An 18774-nucleotide genomic window follows, 5' to 3' on the forward strand; every position below is an offset into this window, starting at 1 on the left:
TGCCGGAGGCATGTCAGCTCTTGGGAAACTGAGGCACAGTGAGCTGGGCACAGTCAGTGGGAGCTTGCTGCCCCAGTCACCTCTGTCTGTCTGTCTGTCTGCCCACCCAACTGAATACTGCTGAAGTCTCTGGCTCTGCAATAGCTCATGCAGTGCCACCAGTCACTTAAACTCTTATTTAATTATTATTTTTACCCCCTGCAAAACCCACACTGCCAGTTAAATCTGAGCAGTGTGCAACAGCAAGGCTTCAGCCCAGGACAGGTCTAAAGCTCCCTAGTTTGCTGTCAGGGTCGATATCAACTGAGACACCTGCAGCAAGAGACAGCCTGCATCCAGCCCAGCATCCCTGGTGGGCAGCAGGGTCCCCTCTGCCATGGCCCTGTGGGTATATCCATGAAGAGGGGGTGTCTCTGCCCACCAGCTCCGGGATTTTGGGGTGAGAGAGCCAGGTCTGCATGGACAGTCCTCAGCTGCCCCAGGAGCTGCTGTTGGGAGAATAGAGATGCACAGGCTGTGGGAAAGCGGGGTCGGATCCAGCCGGTTTCACTAGTTCAGGTTCCCTTTCCTTCCTGTTTTTACCTTGGTTCCACGGTCTTAACATTAAAAATTCACACTCCAGAGGAAGGACAGGAAAGCTCCCCTCACATAGCTCACACTGCCAAACCTCCCCTGAGATCCACCTTGACAGTGAAGCCCCAAGAGAGGCATTAAATCAGCGGCAGCCGCCCCTCCAGCCTCCCCGCTCCCCGCATCTACCTCCCCTCCCCTGGGCTGAATAGGGAGCATGAGAAACCAGGCTGGGCAGGGATGGCCCTGTGCCCCTCGCTTTCTTTCAGGATCAGAGCGTCTATGGGGCCACTTGTGTTCCCCCAGCCCCTCTCCCCCCGCAACACCGGGGGCTGTAATCTGGGGGCAGGGGGCTTGGAGATGGAGAAGAATGCGGGAGCGGGGAGGGGGGGACGGGGACCATCCCCTCCCGCCACTGCCACTGCCAAAGCTCCAGATTCTTAGACCTGGAGGAGTCACCACCAAATTCCATTCAAGTGACAGAAAAGAAATCAAATCCTTTTAAAGAGAGCCCACTTTCCCCGCAAGAATGCTCCCTCGGCCTTTTGTTGCAGGGCTTTGCTTGCTCCCAGCAGCTCGGAGGAAGCTGCTCCAATACATTAACCAGTTTAACTTGCTCGTGACCCCCTCTGCCCAGTGCACAATGAAGCTCTTCGCCCGCTTTTTTCCCCGGCTCCTTTTCAGGATCTAAATCCCCCGCTGTTCCCTGCTCGCTGCCTCTCTCACTCAACCTTTCTCAGGCCTCTGCTTCAGCCCCGAGAAAATAATAACGTTTTGCATTTGTATAGCCCCCCTGGCCCCGTGGGATCTCAGAGTGCCCCGCACGGATCGCATCATGTCCCCCCCTCCCTGCCGAGGGGACCTGCAGTCCCCCGAGGTGGAGGGGGAAAACGATGTAGGGTCTGAGGCCACGGAGGGTGGACGGGGTTTGCAGCCGGTCCCGGCGCAGAGCGGTGCCAGAGCTGGAGCACGTCGAGGGACGATGAGGACAATGGGAACAAGGACAGTCCAGCATCAGGAGATGCATCACGAGCACCTGCTGCAGGAGCTTTAGGTGCTGAGCAGAGAGGCACCAGCGTGCTTCACTCTCTGTAGCCACCCCGATGGCACTGCCAGACCCTCTGCTACGAGGGCAGGAAGGTTTTTTGTAACCAGGGTGGTTAAAAAAACCCAGCAGATGAAAAAACTGAGCCCTCGTGCTGGCCCTGAATAGCAGAGCCCATCAGACAATGGGAAGTTAACCAAACCCGGGCTGGGGCGCACAGAAGTCTGCCGCGGGGCGCTGCCGTTTTCCTACCAGTAATTGATGCAAAGTCTCTTTTGTGCTCTCAGAAAATCCCAGAAAGAAAAAGCGGGGGGTGAGAGGGGGACCGCGGGCAGGATCTGGCTCCCGGGCCGCCCTCCTCCAACCATCCCTGTTGCACATCTCGAAGCAGCAGCTGCCTGGCTGCACGTCGGGCCGAACCCCGTTAAATACTCCCCACAACCCCGTTAAATACCCCCCACAACCCCGTGGCGGGGAAGTCGGCGCCTGACAGAGCTTTTAACCCCTGTCTGACGAAGCGCATAAATTGTTCCAGGCGGACAATGCAGCTTTGCAGCCCCAGCATGGCGTTTCTTTCAGATGACCTGAACACTTTATTACTGGGGATTTATTAACCATTTTTAGCCATCCTGAGAACCTGGGAGCCTCTTAGGGACCACCTGTTGAGCACCGGGGTCACGCTGCGAGCGGGGGTGATGTGGAGGGTTTAAACCAATTTAAACCGACCTAATACCATGGTAAGGCTGAGAGGGAGATGCCCCACATGCGGCCCCAGCCCTGGATTGGTGTGGGGCTGAATCTGGCCAGGTCCAGTGGAAAACCAGTACGGGGTTTTGATGAGATTAATTTGCAGTGGGAATGAGCTGGTGGGGTTCCTCTGCGAAGAGCATATCCCTGAGATTTGGGGGACTTGGGCAGTGGGTTCTGGCTCAGACCCATCCCTGCAGAGCTGGACGGAGCAGGGAGCACACCACCACGCCACAGCCACAGCCGGGCTCACCCTGAGACATGCCAGTGGGATGAGTTATGGGCCATATCCAAAATGAGATCCTTTCCAGGGGAGGAAGTGAGATGCCCCTCCTGGTCCAGCCACAGCATCTCTCCTGCAGAGCAGCTGTGACACCATCCCTCTCTCCTGGCCCTTGTACTTATGGGGCACCTAAATTTGTTTGGTGCTAGGGCCACCCCGGGTACAGCTAGGTTCTTTGTACCCAGAAGAGTGGCTGAATGCCAACAAAACTGGGCACAGGGTGTTCCTGAGAGCATCCTCCCCATGGCAGCCTCCTGCTCCCTGCCCCTTGGGTACCATCCTGTGCCCACTGAGGGGTAAGCAGGGCAACTGCTTACCCCATCACCATTACCCCAAGGGGGGCAGTGCCTCGCTGGGGACATCCACGTGGCAGGCGAGGCCCGAGCCAGGAGGCCAGGCGCCTGGAGAGGAAGCCTGTGGGGACGCAGCCAGCAGCTGGACAATCCCGGGGGAGTCTCACTAGTGGGACGATGTTGCTGAAAGAACCGCTTCCCCTTGCCGCTGCGGCTTGCTGACCCCGGGCGGCCGGGTTGAGCCGAGTGCCAGCCCTGGGATGGGGGTTACAGGCAGCACCGGGGGGACTGGGAGAGCCCTTGTGCCAGCACTGGCGGCAGCTCAGCAGCTCAGCAGACCCCACCGCATCGCTCGGGGGCTGGTGACACACAGAGCCCGTATTGTCACTTGCCCCGCGGTGCCAGCCCGGACCCCAACATCTGGCCACGGCGCGTGTCCTCAGCCAGCTCCCGGGCTGCGGGAGTGGGAGAGCAGCTGGTCGGGGGAAAAGTGCCTTTCCTCCCCTTTTGGCTCCTGGAGAAAGGGGTTCTTTCTTCATTCAGGGTTTTGCCGATCGTGCTTTTCAGCTGCCTCTTGAGCCGCGGTTGCTGTGCCATCGGGTTGGAGACAAAGGGCGCCTGAAAAAAAGAAGCAAATTGAGACTGGAAGGCTGGGCTCTGGAGCAATAGCGGGAAGCAGGGAGTGTGGGATTCTGTTCCTGTGTTTGTACGCTCTAACTGCCTTCTTTTTTTTCCTTTTATTATGGGAGGCTTCTTTGGCAGCACAGGTCTCTCCCCAGACGTAGGCAGTACCATGCAAAAAACAAAACCCACAGCCTCCCTGAGCATTTCTAGCTTGGAGCCATGGTTCAAGGGCTGACCCAGGGGAATGTATGGCCGAAAACCAGGAGAAGGCAAATGCTGGGACTTGCCTGAGGAAGCAGCTTCCGTGCTCTGTCCTGCCTGGTATTACGGTATTGTTTATCCAGTGCCAGAGATGAATGGAGCACGTGACAGCAGGAAAAATGCAAGTTGGACAAGGTCCCTGCCCAAAAATGCAGCAGCCCCTGATTATGGCATTACATTGTAGCCCAGGCCCAAACCCCAACCCACCTCCTTGTAGCTGTGCACATGCTGGGAGAGAAAACTCCAAGACCTCTGCGCCTCCAGAGACAGAGCTAAAGGGGGGAAGAGGCCCCAGGGTTTGGCATCAGCAAGACAGCAGGTTGGTGGCACATCCCAGACCAGATTTCAACCCAGTTTTCCCCTGCAGCCGCCTCTTCTTCCACCGCCTGGCTGGAAAAACGGTGTCTCGTTTAACAGGACATCGTTATCATGGTTAGCAATCACTTGGAGGGGTTTGCTTGGCATCTAGGTAGCATTTATTTTTAGACACCGCTGTACCTTGGGGCTGCCCATCAGTCCAAAGCACAGCGCTGCACTGGGGTTAGCCAGGTCTGGGAGCGTCTCTGGGTGTCCCAGAGCAGGGATGGGAACAGACCCCCCAGCACTCCACTCCCAGCTTTACCCACCGAACTGGAGCTTGGTGGAGGCGAGAGGAGTGCTGTGGTTTCTTGGGAGTTTGGGTTGGGGTTTTGGAATCACGCTTGGCCTCGACCGATGGGAAAGCGCCTGGAGTTTGGTCAGGCTGGTCAGCTTTCCTGGCAACCTCTGGGACGCGGCTGGGAGCAAGCCTCGGTGCAGGGCTCTGGGAAATGACAGCTCGGGGTGAGCGGGAGGGGAACGAGCCCGTTGCTGCGGCTGGAGCAGGGAGCGATGCTCCCGGCGCGGCGGGGGCGGCAGGGACCCGCGTTACCCCCCCCCCCCCGCACGCTGCCCACGGCCCCCCCGGGCCTGGACGGGAGGGAGGGCGGCCGGGTACCGGCGGGGGGGAGCGGGGCCGGGCAGGGGCCGGGGGCGGGCAGGACGCGTGTGGGGGGCTGGCGGGGGGGCCGGGCTCGCGCTGCCCACGCCCCGCGTGGGGGCGGCCCCGGGCTCGTCCCTCCCCGGGCGGGGCGGGGGCCGTTTTAAAGGCGGCGGCGCGGCGGGGGCCGGCGGCGGCGCGGCGAGGAGCGAGGATGCTGAAGAGCTGCGGGAGGAAGCTGCTCCTGTCCCTCGTGGGCTCCATGTTCACCTGCCTCCTGGTGCTCATGGTGGAGCCGCCGGGGAGGCCGGGGCTGGCACGGGGGGAGGCCGGCGGGGCGCAGCGGGCGCTGCAGAGCCTGGGGGCGGCGGCGGCGGCCCCCCCCGGAGGCGCAGGGTCCCCCCGGCCTCCGCAGCTTCGCCGACTACTTCGGGCGGCTGAGCCGAGCCCGGCGGGAGGTGCCCGCCGCCCCGCCGAGCCCCCCGCGGCCGCCGGCCGAGGACATCTCCCCCCGCGATGTCTTCATCGCCGTCAAGACCACCAAGAAGTTCCACAAGGCGCGGCTGGAGCTGCTGCTGGACACCTGGATCTCCCGCAATCGCGACATGGTAAGAGGCCGGGGCCGCCCGCGGGTGCCAGCCGGCCCGTCAAGGGGGCCCGCGGGGTGCGTGACCCGGCACGTGCCGCCGCCTCTTACCGCCGCCGCCCCCCTCCCCCCCCGTATCGCCGGTGTTCCGACGGTGGCCGAGCTGTTGCGGCGCTTTCGGGGCAGAGATGTGTGTGAAATGCAGCGTTGGCAGGGTGAGGGGGGGGGGGGGCTGGATGATGGGGGGGAGCCTGAGCCGGGCTTCTCGCACGCAGCATCCCCCGGAGCCTTTGGGTCCCTCCGGGAGCGCCCCCCGCTGCAGGGCTTGCCCCGAGTTGCTTCCCGCGGGGGAAACTGAGGCACGGTGCAGGGATGCTTCCCGGCCCGCTGGGGCGGCAGCCTTGCAGGTGCTCTCCTGGGCTGCGGGTGAGGTTTAGCAGGGCCCCGCGAGGTGCCCCCCACTGGGTTGCCCGGAGGACATCCAGTTTTAGTAGCCCAGGGCTGGGAGAGCATTGGGATGTGCTGAGGCTCCTGGTCCTTTTGCCAGGAGCTGGGCAGGACTGAAGTGGCTGGGGGCTCTTGCAGGTCTGCTCTGGCTCACCCTTGCCAGGGCAGTTCCAGCCAGTCCCAATTCCTGACCTTCCTGATGTCCTGCCCAGAGCCCTGGCAGTCTATTACTCTGTCCTTCAAGTACTGAAGCAAAATTGAAAAGGAGAAAAAAAAAAAAGCTGCTTCCTTAGGAAATTTGCCTTGCCATCTGCTCCTAAGATGCTTTTTTCTATCCTTAGACAGCTTCCCAAGTAAGTTATGCCTGGTCCTAACCTTTTCATCCTACTGTCTTCACGTGTTTCCTCCTGGCCTGGAATCATGTTTCTCGCTTGCAAACTTTTTTTTTTTTAAATCTGGCGTGGCAGAGGAGGGAGGTGAAAGGGGGTGGTGGGTGTCAACCTGCCCCTGCCTCCTTCACCTGGGTTTGCAGGACCCTGTGGGGTCTTGGGTCCTGCAACTTACCCCAGGCATTATCTGGCTATTATTATTTTTTTTTCTGCTGTGAATCTTGTATTTTATTTTTTTTTCTCAGGTCTGCTGGGCTTGGCAGTGGCTCTGCTGTCTCTCCCTGGTACAGTTGTTTAATGGAAACCTCTTTTATGCTCTGCTGTCACTGCGAGGGGGTGGCGAGTGGTGGTGGGGAAAACGCTCTTTGAGCACCTACAGATGATCCTGGGAATGGCTGCTCTTTTTTTTTTTCCCTCCCTCTTGTGAGCTCCGGCTTTCTTCTAGGTTTTTTTTTGTTGTGCTTCGTTTGTCCGTTTGGATTCCCAGAGACCCGAGGCTCGGCTCTCACGCTGTCCCCCTGGGCAAGCTAACAAAGCCCCTTTTCTCCTGGCGCAGAGAAAAGGCTTCGCAGCCTCTTGTGTGGCACTTTCCATGGGAACGGGGGAGCCGGAGCTGGCTGTGTCCAGGTCAGGTTGCCTAGAGATGGGGGCCATGAAGCCAGGGGGGCTGCAGCCCGGCGAGGTGCCCGCCTGACAAGCCAAGGCGCTGAGTGACGGCTCTTGTACAGCACTTGAGGACAAGGAGCTGCCGAGAGAGCTGGATGCGGCACAGACTCCTGCGGAGCAAAGCGAGGGCTGTGGAGGGACACGTGGAGGCAGAGGGGATGAAGCCACGCTGCTGGTGGCCATCGGCTTTGGTCTTCCCATGCTGACCTGCCCACTGTCTCTGGGAAGCTTTGGGGCACCCTGGGCTTCCCTGGATTTGGCACCAAGTTGGGTCGCTTGCCTGCGGAGTGCAGGGTTGGTGCTGTGGAGCTCCTCTCCCTTGCTTCCCTGTCCTAGGGGGCTGTGCAGTTCCTGCATCCTCTTCTTGCCTGGCCCCATGGTTTCTGCCCCGGGAGGGTGGTTTGGTGACTGCGGGGTGCTCGCTGCCTCTGCTCAAACGCCTCTCTTGGTCTGAGTCAGGCCTGACTGCTCATCCTGCCTCTCTTGCTCCTGTTTCACTACCGGTGCTCAGGCACGTGTGCTGCCTCGCAGACACGGGGGAGTTCCTGCCCAAGGGGTGGGAATCCCCCATGCCATGTCTCTCCTTCCTCTGATCCTCTTCTCACATCAAACCCCAACAACCCTCTTGGCTGTTCCTTAGCCAGGCAGCTCTCTGGGCAGGAGGGATGCAGACCCTGGTGAGAAGGGGTTAAATTCAGCAGGTAACTCCAGGCTGGACCCTGGCTGACAGGGGGGATAGCCATTGTGTCCTTCCTTGGCTGCTCTTTGTTCTGCCCATTATAGTCCCTGTTTCCTGCCCTCTGTCCCCTCCGAGACACTGCAAAGGGCACCCCCTTCTCCTTCCTGCTTCTCCCTGCACGGGGAGGGCAGATCCTTGCTCCGTTCTAAATCTGCTCCTTGGGTTGCACAATCCAGGCCAGACAAGCTGCTGTTAGAGGAGAGTTGTGAGTTTTCCCCTCCTTGCTTTGGGGAGAGTTTCCAGCTGTCTTGGTATCCTTAGGATGCTGGAGTGCAGTCTGGGGAAACTTTGTACTGGGGAAAAAAAAAAAGGGGGAGGGGTGCGGGGGGGAGGAAAATGGCCATTAGGCAGAAATCCCGGACAGGAGCAAGTCCAAACCCACTGCTTTCCTGCTGAGTAGGGTGATTTGCAGTGGCAGAGTTGCATAAGAAACATCCCTGTCCCGGGGCACCCCGGGGGCGGCTGGGCACGGGGGCCTGGGCTGGGATCCTGGGCTGGGATCCGGTGCGGTAATTGCAGGCTTTGAAAAATTCCTGCTCTGGGGGCAGAGGGAATAGGGTTGCCTTCTGGAGAGCGTGCTCTGGTGATGGTGGCTCCCAGATTTCTCTAGCACCTTGGCCAGGGTCCCCAGCCCCGGGGTGGCTGTGATGGCGAGTGGCAGCGCAGTGTCCCACCTGGGCTCCCACTGGAGTGGCTGGGACTGGGGGGGGCTGCTCATCCCAAACCAGCTCTGCAGTGTGACCAGCTCCCCCTGGCCCTGGGCTGTGCACCAGGGCCTGCTGAGCACTGCTGAACTCGCCTCATGTGTGAAGGTCCCTCCCTGCTGCCCCTGGGCAGCCTGTGGGGTTTGGTTTGGGGGTGGGCACCCATTAATTGCCTGCCCCCAATGGTGTCACTGTCCTGGTCCATAAAAGCTGCAGAGCCGGTGAGCGGCGTGCGTGGAGCACCAGGCGGCAGGGTGGGGGACCCTACCCACACAATAAGCTCATTGTTTGCGAGGAGGTTATTAAAAAATTATAGCATTTAAAATTACAGTGGAAGATTCTTCCTCTTGCCGAAAGGAATGGGGGGAGGAAAGGCCTGCGGCCTTGCAAGCCCCTTCCCCGCCTCTGCGGGTCCCAGCACAGACTCACACGCACCCCCAGCATCACCCCCAGCCTGGGGAGAGCCACAGCTGCGCGGGCGCGGGGATGCTGCCGTCGAGGGGATGCTGCTATCACTCTGCTCCCAACCTGCTGAAGCAGGGTGGGGATTTCCCCTCCTACCCCCGAAGGTTGGAGGGAAAACTGCTGCAGGGGACACAAAGCCCTGCTCCAGCAGCACCCTTGCCTCCCCCTGAAGCCCCTTGCACAGATGGAGGTCCAGCCCACCCCACCCCCTCCCAGCACCTCTTTGCTGCCTCCTTCCCCCTGCACCCAACCAAGGTGACTGCTTCCCCCTTGTCCATGGGGTGGAAGGGGTACAGCCCCCCCGGGTGCTGGTAGGTGGGTGCTGGGGTGCTCCATCCTCTCCTGACACTGGGAAGTGAGACTTGGCATGGGGGCAGGATTTGTCCTCCTTGGAGCCATGGGGGTGCCTGCCTGGGGTTCCCCTTTTTGGCAGGTGAAGGTGGGGATGACAGCAGGGTCTGCTGAAGGTGTGTCACCCTGGGCAGCGGGCTGGGCCAGGCTGTGGCAGGGTGACCCCGGCGTGGCCCCAGCTGGCGGGATGCCTTGCGCAGCACCCAGCCATGAGCACCCCACGAGCTCTGTCGGTGGAGGGGGAAATGAGTCACCGCAAAAGGAGAAATGGAGGGGAGGGCAGAAAACAAAATAAGAAAAAAAGAAATGGGCCCTGCCCAAGGGTGAGGAGGAGGTGGGGGGCTGCCGGCGGCTGGCTGGCTCCTTGCAGGCAGCTGGGGGGGCTGACCCCATTCCGGCTGTAGGGACCCTGGGTGCCTCTCGGTCCCTGCGTGTGGAGGCCGCGCATTGTGCGGGGCTGTGTGGAGCAGTGGCAGCTATTGTTCGGGAGGGATTTGGCATCCTGTGTTTCTTGAAGCTGCAGTTTTGAGAACAATGAGGTTTCCTGCAGGGGCTGGGGGGGGCAGTGGGCCCTTCCTCTCCTGCACCCCGCAGGAAAAGTTACTGCAGGGGTGGCCAAGAGGTCCTGGCACCCCGCAGTGCCACAGCTGGCATGGGGGCCAAGTGGGAGAGAGGTGGAGAGGGGAGGGTGTAAGGGATTTGGTTGCTTTCTGCCCGGGAGAAGCCGGGTGTGTGTGTGTGTGTGTGGCTGGCCCTGCTGCTGGTGGGTCTGGAGATGATGGTGGCTTAGTAGGTCACAGCTCAGGGATGTTGGCTGCAGGGCCCCATCCCTCTTGCACCGCTGTAACCTGGGCACTGCCCTGATGGCCGCTGCCCCACACTGGGGATGCTGAAGGCTGATCTATGGTTTTTCCTTGTCAAACGGACACTGTTTTCTTGTCCCCTTCCTTCCTTGGCCTTGTACCTCCTCCCAGGCTTGGCTGGTACCTCTGTTCCTCTCCCCTGCAGCCCTGGGCGAGGGAGCCGTGCAGGAAGGGTGCAGCTCCCCTTCTAAGAAATGCAGATGAATTGATTAAAAAATAAAGGCTTTAATTTTTTTGTCCTAATTGAACGTCGTAGTGGAGCTGGGAGGGAGGTGGAGAACCTGTGGGCCACTGGTAGCCCCTATCAGGTGACTTGCAAGGCTGTGTGCCCCTGTCTTTGTCACCAAGGTGCCACCTGGTCCAGCTGCACCAGGAGAATTACTGGGAAGTATGTGGGGAGAGGCTGAGGGGAAGATGCCTCGTTAGGATGAAGCCTTTCGGTGCAGGCGAGTAATAAACAATTGTCCCTGTGGTCTATTTATAGCAGCTGTGCTGGAGGATTAGTTGCGGGGTTATTTTTGGAGCTGCTGAAGGCAGTTGCTGGACGGCATTTCTGAGCTAATCAAGCAAACATTTTCTGTCTCGCCCGTGCAGGGGCTGTGTCCCCAGCTCCGGCAGGGCTGGAGCCTGGCAGGGATGTGCTGAGGCATCATGTGTCTTGGGGTGGATGAGAAAGGACTTGTGATGGGGTTGTCTTGGGCATCCCTGGATGGTCTCCTGCTGCCCTGGTTCAGCTGTACTGCAACAGCTACCTGACCCCTGAGCACCTGGGGAAATGGGGACCAGCCCCAAGGTGCTGGCTGGACCCTGTGTTGGGTGGGGGTGACATCCTCCTCCTCCACGCACAGCACTGACCTGCTCCCACCCCAGCAGTGATGTGTCCCTGGGGCCGTGATGATGATCACGGGCATCCTTGGCCCTGCAGCTGATGGCCTTAGTCCCTGTCCCCCAGCTGTCCCCTCCTCATCAGCAGGTCCCCCATCCCCTGAGCCTTTGCTCAAGGCATTCCTGACTCCTCCAGGGGCTGAACTCTGTTGGTCCCCAAAAGCTGGGCTGCACGGCAGGCTGTGCATTTGCGATAACTTGCCTTCCCACCTCCTCCATCCTTATATTTTTTCTCCCCCCCCCCCCCCCTTTTCTCCTTTTCAAGCCCCAAAGGTCACTTGTAGCCCTGTCCCCAGGAACGCGCCCTCCTCCCCTCCCATTCAGCCTTCCCACAGATCTGGGCTCTCCCCACCAGCCTCCCAGCTCAGGATGGAGCAAACACACGGGCCGGCCGGGTTAACCAGCGCAGCTGTATGCTAATGACCACTGCTGCCCGCTTAACTCTCCTCTGCTGAGTAAAGTCAACCCCCTTATTGTACCCACCTCCTCAAACAAACCACAAACCCCCAGCGTGTTCCCGGGGCTGGCGGGCTGTGGGGTGGCACCCAATTTCCAGCTCACTTGTAATTCATCATCTCCAGCGCTCAGGCTCCATCGTCCCCCCTCTGCTGCCTCCTGTCTTCCCCCAGCCCTTTTGTCTTTCTTCCTTTGCCCTTTTGTACACGTCTGGTTTTTAATAGGGCTTGGCAGCTGGTTGTGGTTTCTCTCCTCCAGCTTTGTTTGCTGCCCGCTGATTGATGGCAATGCCTTTCCCATCCCCTGCTCTCTCCCGGCTTCTCGCCCTTCCCCAAATCCCAGGCCAACAGCAGCCCCCCGCCCCCCCCGCCCAGCCCCAAATATTCCTTCCCGGGTGGCATATGCCAGGAATTAGCTGTGTAAATAGAGGCGTGCAGCCGGGTGGCAGTGCGGGTGCCCGGGGAGGAGGCAGGGTGCCCTGCTGGGGTGGGCAGGGAGGGACCGTCCCCTCCTCAGGGCTGGCAAGAGGCACCCACCGGCACCAGCTCAGCCACGCTGCGGGGGGACAGGGAGCAGAGAGGAGTTGTGGGGGTGTTGTGCAAGTGGCTGGGGATGGCCACGTGCTGTTGACACAGGTGGGGATGCGGTTGGCAGCCAGCACGGCGGGCAAACACACCTGCCTGAGCAGGGAGAGCTGCCAGGCGGCTGCTCTGGCATCCCCGGCCGCGCGTGCTGGCCGTGCCAGCTAAAGTCTGAAGTCCCCGCTCAGATTGAGCCAGGCTCTGAACCTGCTCCCTGTCACCTCTCCGTGCACCTGCCTCGTGCTGGGGAATGGCCCTTACACCGCTCAGAATCTCCCTGCCTGCTGCAGCCCCGTGGGAAAGGCGAGAGGGTGGTGCTCAGTGTGGGTGCTGAGAGGGGCTGGTTGCACCCCGGTGAGGCACAGTGTTGCATGCTGTGTCCAGCCAGGATGGCTCAGCACCCATCTTGGTCTGAAGCCAAGTATGTCACGGGGATGCCTGGCTCTCTGGTACCGCTTTGGGTTTTGGTGAGGGGGAAGAAATCACCACCAGCATCCCAGAGGGACTAGTCCCTAGTGCTGCCCAGGCATGTCGTGTCACATTAAGAGCCACGTGGCCTTGGCTCCTTGGCCCTTAGAGGTGCCTCGTCTTCTCTTTCAGACCTTCATCTTCACAGACGGGGAGGATGAGGAGCTGAAGAAGCAAGCACGTGAGTCTGTGGCCCTTGTCCCGTTGCATGTGTGACCTGGCCAGGTCCCCTGAGGAGCCCCCGCCTGGGGACCGTGGCTGGCTTGGAGCTTGGCCCTGGAACTCTGAAAAAATGGCCAAAACGGCACTGGTTAGACACTGATCTCGGGAGCCCTTGCCATAGGGGCTTGGGCTGAGAATGAGGCAGCTTGTTTCACTGTGCCTAAAGCACCCTCTGCGCAGGAGCCCCACCTGGGGAGGGGTTTGCTTCCCCCTGGTCAGCTCAGTCCACCTCCTGCATGATGCTGCTGGGGAGCGCAGGGGTGAGGGCCTTTGCACCCGTGTGTCCCTGGGGCGAGCTGAGCTGGGATTGATGGGCAAGGCAGCCAGGGTTTGATGGGAGCATTTCCCTTGCAGCCCTTCCCCGGGGCCAGGGTCAGCGTGGTCTATTCTCCCGATGCAAATGACTCCTTTTCAGGCTGGGACATGATTGCCTTTGAGCTGGAAAGCAAATAACAGGTGGCCGCTGGAGGGAAAAGGCAGCGGGAGTAGGGCAGGATTTTGGCTATCATGTCCTGGAGCAGCAGCCAGCTGACAGACACCCCCTCGCTCCCAGGGTGGCTGGTGCATGGTCCCGGGCTGGGCAAGGTGATGTACGGATGTATCGTGTAGCACATGGGATACGATTCAACCCTGGTGCATCTGCTGCATCTGCATCCCTTGCTCATCGCTTCCCTTATCTCACACGGACCCAAAAACCATTCCCCCAAAAATTCATTCTTTGCCCAAAATGATGTGGCGTGGAGGCCACCGATCATCAGGGACATTTGTGGGGTTTCCACCCCCCTGGCATACCTGGGGTGTGTGTAGTGAAATGCCACCGTTCTAGTGCACGGGGAGGCACGGGATGCCCTGATGCCAGGCTTTGACCCCCGTCTCTTCCCGCAGGAAACGTCATCAACACCAACTGCTCAGCTGCCCACAGCCGCCAGGCCCTGTCCTGCAAGATGGCAGTGGAGTACGACAAGTTCATTGAGTCTGGCAGAAAGTAAGCAGTGCCCGGGGCTGCTGTGGGGGGTGGCAGGGCTGCGAGGCGGGGCACTGCAAGCATTTTTGGGGCTGTATCTTCAGTGTGGGGTCTGGGCGGCTGCCCTGGCTCGGTGTGACATGGCTGCCACTGCAGGTGGTTCTGCCATGTGGATGATGACAACTACGTGAACGTGCGGACGCTGGTGAAGCTGCTCTCCAGCTACCCCCACACGCAGGACATCTATATTGGGAAGCCCAGCTTGGACCGGCCCATCCAGGCTACAGAGAGGATCAGCGAGAACAAGATGGTGAGGTGGGGGCGAGAGGTTGGGGCTGGCTTAACTTGGGCTGGGGTTTGCTCCCCACTGGGCAGGAGGAGGTCTCACTGCCGTTGCTTCCCCTCTCTCGCAGCACCCTGTGCATTTCTGGTTTGCCACGGGCGGAGCAGGGTTTTGTATCAGCCGGGGGCTGGCACTGAAGATGAGCCCGTGGGCCAGGTAAGAGTGTTGGCGTTGCTCAACCGTGGGGACTCGTCACGGTCCCAGTGGGGCACAGAGCGGCGACATCTTTGGGGATGGACGTTGGACCGTGTCCCACCACTTTGCTCTTTTTGTCTTGCCGGGGGTGTCTGCAGGGGGCTTGGAAACAAGCTGGGAAGGACTTCAGTTCCTCCTAATTGACTTTTAATTAGAGCTGGGCACAGACTGGGCCCAGCCCTGACCCTGCAGGGTATGCACGTCCCCTGGGCTTTGCTCCTCTGCAGCCCCTTTCTGTCTCCCCGCAGCGGGGGCCACTTCATGAGCACCGCGGAGAAGATCCGCCTGCCCGACGACTGCACCATCGGCTACATCATCGAGTCTGTGCTGGGGGTGAAGCTCATCCGGAGCAACCTCTTCCACTCACACCTGGAGAACCTCCACCAGGTGCCCAAGACAGAGATCCACAAACAGGTATCCCATGTTGTCACCTAAATATCTGGCATCGCAGCTAAGATACCGACTGACACACGGCCAAACGTCAGTGGAGGGGGAAGGTCCCATCAGCCCATCCCTGCGGGGTGATGCAGAGTGTGACTGGAGCCTTTGGGAAACGGGGTGAATGTTGCAGCCCCCCGGGCTTGCTCCTGGTGGCCACGTCGGCTGCTTGACCCCTTCTGTGCTTCCCCCCCTCAGGTGACACTAAGCTACGGCATGTTCGAAAACAAGCGCAACTCCATCCACATGAAGGGAGCCTTCTCTGTCGAGGAGGACCCATCCAGGTGAGATGGGTGCACCCTGTCCCTCCCGTGCCGGGGTGCCACGGGGTGCCGCAGCCCTGTGCTCAGCCTAGCTCCTCTCCTCCGCAGGTTTCGCTCCGTGCACTGCCTGCTGTACCCCGACACGCCGTGGTGCCCCGCCAACATGGTTTACTAGGAGGCGCGTGTCCCCTTAACCTCGTCCCGAATTTCCCCGGTATCCGACGGGCGTGCGGGACCTGTGTGCGGGTGTGTCAGTCCGGCGGATGGACGGACAGACGTCGTTGCTGTGGTATTGCACAGTGTGTGTGTACTGAAGGCTGCTGTGCGGCCCCGTGTCCCTGCCCGGCTGCCCGCGCCCGCTGCCCGCTCCGGCCAGGGCGGTGCAGAGGGTCGGGTCCTGAGCACTTAATCCTTGGGCACCCCGCGGCGCTGGTGAGCCCCACGCCATGCGTGGGGAGCGACCGCAGTGCGGGGCTCTGCCTCCCCCGGGCTTGCTTCTCCATTTTTGTTTTATTGTTCCCTTTCAAATGTTAAGTTTTTTGGTATGTGTGCTCCCTGCCCACCCCCCCCCACCCCCCCCCACCCCCGGCCTCTACCCACCCACCCCGCAGCTCCTGTAAGCCCCATCCTCTCTCCCAGCCCCAAAATCTCAGCAGCAAAGCTCCGGCTCCCGATTCACGTGAAGGGTCATCGATGAGTTTTGCTCCCCGGCTCAGGGGGCAGGCAGGGGAGCCCCCCGGCCATGGTGAGTGCTGCTGCAGGGTGCTGCAAGGCTGCTGGCTGCCCGGCGGCCGCACTGGAAGGAGATGGTGGGGTGGGCTGTGAGCCAGCGTTGGCGTTGGCTCTGTTTCCCAGAGCTCCTCCTGCCTGGCTGAACTGTTGCAGGCAGCATTGATCTATGCACTATTTATAGACTTAATGTAAAGCCTTTCTATAAATACGGGGGGCAGGAGAAGGGCTTTCCCGGCACTGTGTACTGGGTCTCCCTTCAGTGCCGCCTCGTGCCTGCTCGCCGGCCGGCAGTGGGTGCGGGCAGGCTGGACACGGGCAGCCCAGCACCTTTGCAAAGCAGCACCTCAAGGTCTGGCCGGGGGCTGTGGGGGTGCTCCCCGCTGCCACCGTGGGGCCAGAGCATCCTCCAGCCCTGGCCTGGCTGTGGGTGCTGCTGGGGTGGCCAGAGCACCCAAGAAGTGCCTGGCTGTTGCTCTCGCCCTGCTGGGGAGGATTTAGCTGGAGAGGGAGAAGGACCCTGCATCCCCCTGTGGCCGCCCTGTCTGCTGCCACCAGCCCTGTGCCCTGGGGTAAGCAGGCTGAGCTGGAGCTGAACGTTTCCAACCCGAAGCTGAGTGAAAATAGCCCATAATGGGTGCATTGTAAATATGTTATTGAGCCAGTATTTTTTTTACTGTGCCTTTTTTTTAAGAAAAAAAAACACATTGAGAAATATGTAGATTTTAAAATGCTTTTTATACATTTTCTGTGGATCAGAAAAAAAAAATCCCCGGTCTTTGATAATCTGTTTAAGAAAGAAAAAAAAAATTGCGATGTCTTGTAACTATCACTTACCTTAATTTATATGTTCCAGTATCTGGAACGTCACTCTGTGCTTTTTGTAACTAGGATGTGTTTAAAGCAATAGATGTGGGATGGGGAACCAGCATGGACAGTGTGTTCTCAGGGACTTGAACCCGATTGCTGCCACGGGGTTCCCGTGGGAGCCGTCACCAATAAACCAGCTTTTTTGCTGACCACAGTCACCTGGTCCTGGGCTCTGGCGTGTCGTTATGGATGAGCTGTGCTGAACACCCCTTATTCCCCCTGCGGATGTTATCACCTCTAATGAAGTTCTCAGGGATGCATCGAGGAGGGGTTGCGCCTGCATCCCTCACTTTTTCCCACGGGTACCGGGATCCCCTGGCCATTTGCATCCCAGGGGTGAGGGTCCTCTCCTCCTTTCCCTCTCCAAAAGGCTGGGGCATGGCTTGGCGCCTCGGGGCTGGTTTTTCCCAGGCTCCGGGTGGGAGCGGAGGTGGCGGGACGAGGTGCCAGCCGGTTGTTAGCAGGGTGTTGTTAACAGCCAGCCGGCAGGCGTGTGCGTGGGAAGGTTGGGGGCTGTGGGGGGCCGAGCCCCTTCCCTCCCAGCCCTCCTTTGGCCCTCTCTGCCACCATTTCGGCTGACACCCAGCACCCACCTGCCAGTAACAAGCTCCAGCTTCCACGGGCTGCGGCAACTGCGTGAGATCTGCTCCCTCAAACTCCTAAAACCAGCCCTGTTTGTGCTGCACTGGTACCAGCTTTCACCTGCATCTTCCTCCCCTCGCCTTCCTCCACACCCAGCATCTATGTTTTTTTTTCTTTTTGAGGCACACTTACTTAATTCACAGTTTTGCTTGAACCTCTGGGTTATCAGGGGTTGGCCTTGCTAAAAATACAACCCAGCAGGAAGTCGGCGTGTGCTAAAGCAGCAACCCCTCCTCCCAACACCCGCACACCTTTCAGACAGCCCCCCAAAATCAAAAATCCCCCGAACTCTGCAGCACTTGGGGTGCTGCCAGCAGTGGGTCCTCTGGCTTTGGCCCCAGGAAAATGAATATTGCTCTGACCTGCCCCCCTCCCCCCAAAAAACCAAAAAACCAACAACCCACAGGTGGCCAAAAAGCTCAAGGGAGAAAGGGGAGGGCGAGTGGCCATGCTGCCTCCCCCAGCACATGGCTGGGACCAGGGATGGGGTGGTGGGTGCAGGGTTTGGTGCCCCACCGCCCCAGGCGCAGGGTCAGCCAAGGGAAGGGGGTCAGGAAGCTGTGCCACCCACCGCTCGCCCACGCCTTTTCCTATTGCTCACAGGGCTGCGGGTTTGGCAGCGTGGGCACTTCCCGGCAGCGGGGCTGTCACTCTGCCTTGCCCCCCCTCCGGTGAAGGATGGGGTGACGCAGCCAGGACAGGGCAGCACCCGTCTCACCCCAGGCAGGGCTGGGTGCAGGGATGCTGTTTGCAGCAGACCAACTCAAATCTTGCGTGAAGTGCCCACCGAGCTAGTGGGGAGCCAGGGACTGTGGTGTGGGGCTGGGATGCTGCTGCAAGGAGCAGGAGCCCCTTGGCACGGGTGAAGGCTGGGAGGGTGCTGGGCACGGTGAAACACCTGGACGGGCTTATAAAATAAAACCAAAATAAAATAAAATCCACCCACTGAGCCTTTGGGAGCAGGGGCAGGCAGAACACTAGCTCTCCAGTTTGTCCCCCACCAGGGTCCTAGCCTCTCCCTCCTCCCTCCCTACTCGTGGGCCGAAAAGTAAATAAATACACACATTAATAAACACAAGGAAAACAAAAGCAAAGCCTGCTGCTCTCCCACACTTGGCAGGCTCATCAGGCCAGCCTGCTTTCATCTGCACCCTGGTGCTCTTGTGGGACGTCCTGTTTACTCCCGCCAGCTTGCGGCAGATGATAAGGCAGCTGTACCTTTTGGAGAGTGCTGGTGTCTGGCAGTGGCGTGGGGACAAGCCTGGCTTGATGGGGACACTGCTGTTATGCAGGGACCGCTGCTGTTGACACCATTGTGCCAAGGGATGCTCCAGCATCGTGCCCAACCAAAGGCGTTCCCAGTCCCTGGGTGGTTGCAGCATCGAGGGCAGAGAGTAACACACTGTTTTAGTCCTTTTTGTGGCTTCCCCACTTCCTTCTTCTTCTTTTTTTTTTTTTAATTTGCATTTGGGTCATTCGCCATCCTGGACTTTGTGTGAATCTCTGTGTTCCCAGCCCAGCTGCAGCACGGGAGCTTTGTGGCGTGGGGACATCCCACTGGAGAGCTGCTGTCTGCAGTGATGGGATGAACACCCCTCCTGGCACTGACAGCGGCGAGAAATACTTGAGAGTTGGGGCGGGAGGGGGTGTTGGGAGATGACAAAACTTGTGTGAATCAGCTCCAAGCACCACTTCCAGCCTCTCTGGCCCAGCAAATTGGAATATTT

At 59.7% G+C, this 18774-nt stretch overlaps 1 protein-coding gene across 1 annotated transcript; it reads left to right on the plus strand.

Moving 5' to 3' along the window:
* Window positions 1–4966: 4966 nt before the first annotated feature.
* LFNG (LFNG O-fucosylpeptide 3-beta-N-acetylglucosaminyltransferase) lies at window positions 4967–16559 on the plus strand. Its single transcript, XM_040592529.1, is given in 9 exon segments — window positions 4967–5159; window positions 5161–5389; window positions 12514–12562; window positions 13489–13588; window positions 13724–13877; window positions 13981–14066; window positions 14354–14519; window positions 14742–14827; window positions 14915–16559. Coding segments are annotated over 9 exon segments (1101 nt in total). The 5' UTR covers window positions 4967–4995; the 3' UTR covers window positions 14982–16559.
* The last annotated feature ends 2215 nt before the right edge of the window (window positions 16560–18774 follow it).

The sequence above is a fragment of the Falco naumanni genome, chromosome 4, assembly GCF_017639655.2.
Source record: "Falco naumanni isolate bFalNau1 chromosome 4, bFalNau1.pat, whole genome shotgun sequence".
NCBI lineage: Eukaryota > Metazoa > Chordata > Aves > Falconiformes > Falconidae > Falco > Falco naumanni.